The sequence below is a fragment of the Mus caroli genome, unplaced genomic scaffold, assembly GCF_978045245.1.
Source record: "Mus caroli unplaced genomic scaffold, Mus_caroli_1 scaffold_17, whole genome shotgun sequence".
Classification (NCBI taxonomy): domain Eukaryota; kingdom Metazoa; phylum Chordata; class Mammalia; order Rodentia; family Muridae; genus Mus; species Mus caroli.
Window position 1 is genome coordinate 42,822,501 of NW_028227272.1, and position 10,000 is coordinate 42,832,500.

At 39.3% G+C, this 10,000-nt stretch overlaps 1 protein-coding gene across 5 annotated transcripts in view; it reads right to left on the reverse strand.

Annotated features, from left to right (window-relative positions):
* Phldb2 (pleckstrin homology like domain family B member 2) overlaps positions 1 to 10,000 on the reverse strand; it is a 212,616-nt gene that overhangs the window by 108,570 nt on the left and 94,046 nt on the right. For 3 of the 5 annotated variants that reach the window (XM_085832521.1, XM_085832518.1, XM_085832516.1), the window contains exons 1-2: positions 6,908 to 6,923; positions 4,350 to 4,464 (exon numbers count right to left, since the gene is read on the reverse strand). In XM_085832521.1, coding sequence (XP_085688647.1) covers positions 4,350 to 4,458 — 109 coding nt within the window. In that variant the 5' untranslated portion in view covers positions 4,459 to 4,464; positions 6,908 to 6,923. Of the gene's footprint in view, positions 1 to 4,349; positions 4,465 to 6,907; positions 6,924 to 10,000 lie in introns of those variants that run through there. The other 2 variants (XM_085832519.1, XM_085832517.1) reach the window with 2 other exon arrangements.

Here is a 10,000-nt window from a genome sequence, read left to right on the forward strand (position 1 = left end):
ACTGGGGCATATAAAGTTTGCAAGTCCAATTGGCCTCTCTTTCCAGTGATGGCCGACTAGGCCATCTTTTGATACATATGAAGCTAGAGTCAAGAGCTCCGGGGTACTGGTTAGTTCATAATGTTGTTCCACCTATAGGGTTGCAGATCCCTTTAGCTCCTTGGGTATTTTCTCTAGCTCCTCCATTGGGGGCCCTGAGATGCAGCCAAGGATCCAAGTGGATGCTGACTGTGAGCATCCACTTATGTGTTTGCTAGGCCCCGGCATAGTCTCACAAGAGACAGCTATATCAGGGTCCTTTCAGAAAAATCTTGCTAGTGTATGCAATGGTGTCAGCGTTTGGAGGCTGATTATGGGATGGATCCCTGGATATGGCAGTCTCGAGATGGTCCATTCTTTTGTCTCAGCTCCAAACTTTGTCTCTGTAACTCCTTCCATGGGTGTTTTGTTCCCAATTCTAAGGGGCAAAGTGTCCACACTTTGGTCTTCGTTCTTCTTGAGTTTCATGTGTTTTGCAAATTGTAACTTAAATCTTGGGTATTCTAAGTTTCTGGGCTAATATCCACTTATCAGTGAGTACATATCATTTGAGTTCTTTTGTGATTGGGTGACCTCACTCAGGATAATGCCCTCCAGGTCCAACCATTTGCCTAGGAATTTCATAAATTCATTCTTTTTAATAGCTGAGTAGTACTCCATTGTGTAAATGTACCACATTTTTTGTATCCATTCCTCTGTTGAGGGGCATCTGGGTTCTTTCCAGCTTCTGGCTATTATAAATAAGGCTGCTATGAACATAGTGGAGCATGTGTCTTTCTTACTAGTTGGAACATCTTCTGGATATATGCCCATGAGAGATATTGCAGGATCCTCTGGTAGTACCATGTCCAATTTTCTGAGAAACTGCCAGACTGATTTCCAGAGTGGTTGTACAAGCTTGCAATCCCACCAACAGTGGAGGAGTGTTCCTCTTTCTCCACATCCTCGCCAGCATCTGCTGTCACCTGAATTTTTGATCTTAGCCATTCTGACTGGTGTGAGATGGTATCTCAGGGTTGTTTTGATTTGCATTTCCCTGATGATTAAGGATGCTGAATATTTTTTCAGGTGTTTCTCACCCATGTGGTATTCCTCAGGTAAGAATTCTTTGTTTAGCTCTGAGCTCCATTTTTTAATGGGGTTAATTGATTTTCTGGAGTCCACCTTCTTGAGTTCCTTATATATATTGGATATTAGTCCTCTATCTGATTTAGGATTGGTAAAGATCCTTTCCCAATCTGTTGGTGGCCTTTTTGTCTTACTGACGGTGTCTTTTGCCTTACAGAAGCTTTGCAGTTTCATGAGGTCCCATTTGTCAATTCTCGATCTTACAGCACATGCCATTGCTATTCTATTCAGGAATTTTTCCCCTGTGCCAATATCTTTGAGGCTTTTCCCCACTTTCTCCTCTATAAGTTTCAGTGTCTCTGGTTTTATGTGGAGCTCCTTGATCAGCTTAGATTTGACCTTAGTACAAGGAGATAGGAATGGATCAATTCGCATTCTTCTACATGATAACCACCAGTTGTGCCAGCACCATTTGTTGAAAATGCTGTCTTTTTTCCACTGGATGGTTTTAGCTCCCTTGTCGAAGATCAAGTGACCATAGGTGTGTGGGTTCATTTCTGGTTCTTCAATTCTATTCCATTGGTCTACTTTTCTGTCGTTATACCAGTACCATGCAGTTTTTATCACAATTGTTCTGTAGTAAAGCTTTAGGTCCAGCATAGTGATTCCACCAGAGGTTCTTTTATCCTTGAGAAGAATTTTTGCTATCCTAGGTTTTTTTTTTTTATTCCAGATGAATTTGCAGATTGTTCTTTCCAATTCGTTGAAGAATTGAGTTGGAATTTTGATGGGGATTGCATTGAATCTGTGGATTGCTTTTGGCACGATAGCCATTTTTACAATGTTGATCCTGCCAATCCATGAGCATGGGAGATCTTTCCATCTTCTGAGATCTTTAATTTCTTTCTTCAGAGACTTCAAGTTCTTATCATACAGATCTTTCACTTCCTTAGTTAGAGTCACGCCAAGGTATTTTATATTATTTGTGACTATTGAGAAGGGTGTTGTTTCCCTAATTTCTTTCTCAGCCTGTTTATTCTTTGGGTAGAGAAAGGCCATTGACTTGTTTGAGTTAATTTTATATCCAGCTACTTCACCGAAGCTGTTTATCAGGTTTAGGAGTTCTCTGGTGGAATTTTTAGGGTCACTTATATATACTATCATATCATCTGCAAAAAGTGATATTTTGACTTCTTCTTTTCCAATTTGTATCCCCTTGATCTCCTTTTGTTGTTGAATTGCTCTGGCTAGGACTTCAAGTACAATGTTGAATAGGTAGGGAGAAAGTTATTTATTTTTTTAAAGCTCAAGTTTATGGTTGGATATCAAGTCTCAGGAAGTAGAGGTAGCCAAAAACCAGAATGGTAATTCTCTAATAAATAAAGCCTCTAACCTTAATACCACCAATTAAACGTTTTAGTTATTTTATTAGTTTTTTTTTCCTGTTCACAAAATTTGAGCTTTTGAGGGTTGGGATCCAACTCACCCTTATGTGTCCACTCCTGCTTACTCAGATATGATAAGACCACTATAATATATCTATGGAATAATTATGTAAATTGGCTATCCATAGTGAAAATACAGTCTCACTGCTGCAACTCTAGAACTCTTCAATGGCTCCTTCCAGCCCTTTAGGTTTGAGACAGAATAAATTAAGAACCCTCAGTGTAACATGATTGGAAGTAAACTTGGTTACTTCAGGTCATCTTCCTTCAGACAGACTGCCATACTCTCTCTCCCCTTCCTACAAGGAGGAATGCTAACAACACAGTAAATTGTTCACCTGCATCCCTCTGTTCTCACCTTCATAAGCAGCTTACTCAGTCTCAATGAACTGAAAAGCTAACTTCTTCAGTAAGTTTTTTTTCCATGTTTGATCTTGGCTAGGTAGCAAAGTATCAACATATATCATATAGCTACGTTGCAATCTTTCTCTTTTATCTTATGTCTCAAGATACACATTCCCTACAAATTGCAGACTTGCAGACTTTCACAAAAGAGTAAGAATATCCCCTCGTTTACACCCAAATACATTAATGGAGGGAAGGAGGGGAGAGAGAATATAAATCTACACTTATTGTCATTTTCTTTTTCTGGACTCCCTTAGCATAGACACTTTTAGTTTAACACCCTGATTCTAGAAATAAGCAAAACAACTAAGTGAAAAAACAGATCTCGTTTGCAGTCACATTTTGCTAACACAAGGGGATTCTGAAGTGAGAGATGATCTCAGGAGATCTACAATATACATAGCCTGTCTTCAAATTCTGTGGTTGCTCCATCACTTGACACAGAATAATATTAACAAAGAACATACAAATGTTATGAGTCCCTTTATCCTTTGTGGATAGCAGGGAATATTTTTATGAGGATCTCAACTTGTACTATTGGCCTTGTGAGCTGGAATGAGTCTAGTACAGCCTGGTCCTCTCTTAGAGGAAACAGGAGCATCAGTGTTCTGCTAGAGCCAATTCCTGATGCCATTCTCTGTATACCCCACATCACTCCTTTTTGATGTGGATGTTGATTCATAAAGACTGATGAATGACTAGATATGACCTCTGTACAGTAGCCACTATGGTTTAAACTGATATTCAATAAGTTTTGAACAGTAACCTGTAAAATACCACTTAACTAGAACTGGAGAGATGGCCCAGTTGTTAAGAGAATTTAATGCTCTTCCAGAGGACCTGGGTTCAATTTCTAGCACCCACATGACAACTCACAACTGTCTGTAACTTCAGTTCCAGAGGATTTGGCACACCAATGCACATGAAATAAAAATAAATACAATCTCTAAAAACAATTCCACTTAACTAAAGCAACAAGCTTCCTTGTATATTTTTGACTCTCACATTTATATTGGAGGATTCCCACTTATGGTGGTTTGAATGATTATGTCCCCAGTGGACTCCTGTATTTAAACCCTTGGTCCTAAGTTGGTTCCCCTGTTTAGGAGGTTTAAGGGGTAGTCTTGTTGGAAAATGTATATCACAGTGTGAGGTAGGGGTGGGGCCCTTGTAGAGTTTAAAGTTCTGAGCTACTGCTAGTTCACTTTCTCTGCTTTGTGCTTATGGTTTGAGATGTGAGCTCCCAGTTCTAGCTGCCATGTCTACTGCTTGCTGCCGCATGATGCTTTGCCACAGGAATAGAAAAGTAACTAATGTCCAGTTCAATCCTAATGTGTGTTTGTGATTCATCAGAAAACTTTAAACTTTAGCACATGCTAAGAGAGGTCTTACCAAAGGGCTCTGGGTCATCAGCTCCACCATTCTCGGGCTCCTCTCTTGGTTCATCTTCCTCCTCCATTGCAATCTTCTGATGATTCTCAGAGGAGTCCCTGGGATCCATGCCAACCTGTATTCACCAAGAAAGAAATCATAGATGCTATGACTGGGAAGTTGAAAGCTAAACTGACCTATGAAAACTGAATGTCAACAAGGCTTCATTTGTAAAACACAGATGTTGAACATCTGGGAAATACTAACTGCTGTTGAGGTTGAAAATCAGACATCCTGGAGTCAGCATAGTATCTCATCACTGATACTGACTCTTTCAGAACAACACTTAAACACCAGCCTCAACACTATCAACAAAGGCACAATTTTGGGGTAGACCAGTTATTTTTCTTTTTAAAATGGACACCAGCAAACAAACACAATAGTCCATTTTATCCACGAGGCTACATTCAAAGAATTCCTGTGGAAGTATGAATCTGTAGATATCAACAAAACCTGTAAAAGCCATGTGTTCTCTTTACCTACATGTCTGTGATAAAGTTTGATTTATAAATTAGGCATAGTAAGAGAGTAACACTAACTAGTAATAACATGTAATTATAACAACATACTATAACAAAAGTTATGTGAACATTTTTTCTCTTGTTCTCTCAAAATAACTTAATGTAGATCTTAGAATCTTCAGTATATGATTTTAATGTTTACTTTCTTACTAGGTTGAATATTTCCATCCACATACAAGAAACAAAGGCTTTTTTTTTTTCTTGGAATATTGTAATTGCCTCAGCCCAGTTTGGGATGTTTTTCCTCATCACTATGATGGCATTCCTGACAAAAGCAACTCAATGGGGGAAGGGTTTATTCTGTCTCATGATTCAGGGGACAATGTCCTGCCAGACAGGGAAGAGGCATGGTAGCAGAAGCTGCTCATGGCCATGGTAATGAGAATGTACGGCAGCTTTCAAGGAAGAAAAGAAAGTAGGCTGGAAGTCCGACTGAGATGCAATGTTGAGCTCTGACTCTATGACCCACATCTGTGATTTAGGCCCTATGTCCAGAAGGTTCCTTCTGTACGTGGCCACCAGCTGGGGACCAGGAAGTTAAGCATTTGCAGCCTGCAGGAGAGAGTTTACACTCAGATCTAGCTGGAGGCCAGGTGGTTGAGCACATGAAACCTATAAGAGACAGTTCACACGCAGACTATAACAACCACTAATCTTGTCTCCTCAGACCATTAGTGAACAAAATGAGAAGTGCTACAATGCAATACAAAACACCAATCTGATAGTCAAGACAGCCACTAAGTGATCAGTGGAGGGTTAGTATGGCATGGATGCTTGAGACAACGGGAAGGGTCATCTCAAAGGCAAGGTGAAATTTGATGGAATGAGGCTTAATAATGCTAGTCAGAAGGGAGAGAAATTCCAAACACAAGTTGTTTGTAACTAGTATTTTTCATTTAATATTTTCACACTACACTTGATTATGAACTGCTAAAATCATGGGAAATGAGAAGTTCAATAAAGGGAGACCAATGCTGTGAGCAATAGGTCAAAAGAACAATAATTTAGTTACTTTAGTTTGTTGTTACTTTCTGTTTTTCATCCAGTGCTCATTTAACAATTCTCATTTTGATACTTTGTTTTATTGTTTCTTTTAGCTTTTGTAAAATCTCATACTACAGAGAAGAAAACCAAACCAACATCCTTGTTCTAAAGAGCTTGCTAAAAACTCTTGTAGCTTTCCTGTGTCCAGTGTTCTCCTCAGACTTAGGGAAGAAGAATGGTTCTATTAGCTCAAAGGGACTCCTACTTTTTATGCATATACTATGCAAAATAATTTCTCATTCCATTCTCACAAGGATACTTCAGACTAAGCATTATGATGTCTATTTTACACAAAGAGATAGAGGTGAGGAAGACTCATGGAGTTATCAAAACATATACCCAGAGATGTACATTATTTCATGAAGTCAAGCCCCGTACCTCTGGGTCAAATGTTGAAAAAGTAGCAAGTTTGATTCAATTGTTCTTGATGTATCAAGGAGGACTAATTTTCAACGGTGGCAAAACTAGATGTAGAAAGTCTACAATTTCCAGGGGTGAGAAGCTAAAAATTGAAAGCCTGACATTTATTTAAGAAAACAAGACCCATGGGCCTAGAGAGAGAGCACAGTGGTGAAGACTGCATACTGCTCTTGCAGAGGACCTATGTTTGCTCCTTAGTACATGTGCCAAGTGGCTCACAGCTATCTGCCCATAACTCCAGATCAATAGGAATCCAATAAGTTTGACCTCTATGGGCACCTACAACTGTGCACTCACTTGGGAATGTGCATGAACACAATTGTAAAAATAGTACTTTTTAAAAGAAAGCTCAGACTGAGATATAGGGAAACTAAAAATCACTAGGACAATATGATTTATTGGAATTGGTAGGAAAGTAAAGAGAAAAGGCTTTTTGGAATTTGGCTAAGTGATGGGTGAGGGAGCCATGATTTGAGACTAGAAATGGAGGATAGGGAACAGATATGGAATGAGATGGCTCAATGTTGGACTTACCCAGTTGTGATATATCTGCAGAATGGAGTGAGGAGCCAAGCCAGTGATTAGGCATCTGGAGGGTGTAGGTCTTGAGATGTTGTTTTTTCTTATGATGGGAGAGAGAGCAAGCCAAGCTAGTATAGAGGTTGAGGGATAAGAAAGACTATGGAGAACAAACAAGGAGAGAAAAAGATCAAGAAAGACCCTGGAGAAGAAAGAGGAAAACACAATCAAGAACAGATTTGGAGTGTTGGTCTTCATCTGAAGTGCTCCTTACTTCACAGGAATGAAGCAAAGGAGAGGAAGGGAGACAGCAAACAGATCAATGTGCTTGTGTATCAGGAAGGCTCCACAGCAGGAGATTTTCACATTCTCTCACCACTCAGTGAGGTACAGGAACAAATCTTCCCCTGAATGTTTACTAGGCTAAGGAATTCTTAAAGAAGAGAAATGGTGAGTTATGAACTTCTATACATAGTGTTAAAAAGGCATGTGCAAAACCTTTGTCTTGCAAACAATTTCACCAGGAATGAGGAAAAGGCAGCCTCAGGAGAAAATATTTACAAAACACACGTCCAATAGGAGACTTAAATGTATATATCAAAAACTCTTTAACTTTCCTCTGTCATGACCAATGAGGGAAATGCACATCAGTACTTTAAAGGATACTACTGCACACATAGAGTGACTTCTACAATGGGAAAGATACTATAGCAAATGTTGGAAGAGAGGAGAAAAAATTAAAACACTTGCATGTTCTTTGTGTGGATGTAAAGTGTAGGTGTTTACGATAGCATGTCAGCGCCATAGAAAGCTAACTGTAGATGGGATGGAGTATGTATGCACACACACACACACAGAGAGAGAGAGAGAGAGAGAGAGAGAGAGAGAGAGAGAGAGAGAGAGAGAGAGAGAGGGAGGGAGAGAGAGACAGAGAGAGAGAGAGAGACAGAGACAGAGACAGAGACAGACAGACAGAGAAAGAGACAGACAGACAGAGACAGAGTTTAAAAGATGTATATTGAAAAGTTAAGCACAGGACAGGGCTGCCATGGGGTCCAGAAGCTCCAGGCCTATGCACTCAAAGAAGGAATGAAGCATGTTGTATAACATATGTGATTGCAGAATTTACTTTCATTATTTCTAATGTCCAAACAGTACAGGCAACCCAGATGTGATTGCACAGGTATGAGTAAGTCCAATGTCATTTGTCTATACAGCAGGGTATTGTCAGAAGTACACAATATCCTATTACAGCTGAAACTTGGACACATGATGGCAAAGGAAAGAAGGCAGTAAAGACTCACATATTTTATGTTTTTTTCATTTAATGTTTTTAAAACAGTTATTTATTTGCGAATGCATGTGGGTGCACGTATGCCAAGCTATGCATATGAAAGTCAAAGGATGACTCACAGGACTCATTTCTCAACTCCCATCATGTGGGGTAAGGGATCAAAGTGAGGTTGTTAGACTTGGGGACAAGGACCCTTTACCCACTGAGGTGTCTCCCCGGTCCCGTGTGATCCTATTTTAATGATATGTGTGTCATAGACAAATAAGCACCTGCAGGAAGTACACGTTTTACAAAGTTGAAGCTGCTCCAAAATAGTCTTTAAAAAAAGAAGGTGGAAATTTGAGGAAACTAAAATTTGCAGAGGCAAGAGCTAAACACTGTCAACTACCAGATAATAACATCAGACCTCACATTAGATACTCAAGGTCTATGGAACTTAAAGCCACACATCTCCATTTCTACATAATACTCTTTCTCTTGTCTTTTCTTATCATCAAACTCATTCCAAGCATGCTGTTCTCCTAACGACAATATGGAGGGAAACCAAGTCTAACAGGTAAATATATTTACAAGTGGTCATCTAGCATCACTGCAAATATTTTCTAATAATTAGATTAAGTTTTAGAGTACAGGATGCATTTGTACATTAGAAGATGTTCCATGAGGGCAAGAAAGATGGCTCCATGGTCAAGACCACCCACTTCTCTTGCATAGGATTAGAATTTGGCTCCTTGTACCCACATTGGTTCTCTCATAACTACCTCTGACTTCAGATCTTCCTCTGGCCTCTGTGGGCACCAGCACACACACACACACACTTGCACACTAGCATCCACAAACAAATACACTAATAAGAAAGAATAAACCATGACAAGGTAAGATTTGCTGTGGGTGTGCAGGTATGATTCAATATGTTAAAAATCTATTCACCTAAATATAAGATAGAAAATATATAATGAGTTAAATGACTAATCACATGATCATCTCCAGATATGTGCAAAACTTTTGCATATATATACATATGTATATACATGTATGTATATGTATGTATATATACATATATATATATATATACACACACATATATATATATATATATATGTATGTATGTATTTACACTGAGGACCTGAGAAAGCCCATAATAAACTAGGTAAATTGCAAGAATATCACAATGACTTTTTCCCTGCTGATAATAAGTTGTGCAGATAGAACCTAAGACCCTGCAGATTTGAATGTGTTCTTCAAAGAACACACTCTAGCAAACCACACTCAAGGATCCAAACCAGGAAATGATGCTGGCAGACTGGCTTCCAAAGCCCACGTTTAATCCATTGTCCCTGTAATCTCCAGGCTAGGAACACATGTCCCATTTGGATGGCATGACTGTTTAGCCTTTTCTCAGCCTGGAGGAGCACAGCATATGGCTTCTCGGGGACTTCCTCTTCTTCCTTCCCTCCATTGAGAAATAAAAACTCATGGAAAACTCACGCACAGAGACCACAACCAAAACCCATCCTGCCAGACATTTAAAAAGGCTAATTAGTTAAGCATGGGGCAAAACATGGAACTGATGATAACATGCTTTTATCTTATATGAAGCATAAAAGCTTTGAAGCCAGCCATAAAGATAGGAATACGTTAGTCGATTCACTCTTCTCTGATGTATTCTTTCTAGAACCAAAGCACAATTTGAAAACTGATTTCAGATCTGACTCGTTTCCAAGTAAGTTTGTCAAAGAAGCCTGCCTTTCCTGGGAATGCTAACTAGGCTTGCAGAGAGCACAGCTGTCCTTGTGTGTTAGTGTGTGCTCCTT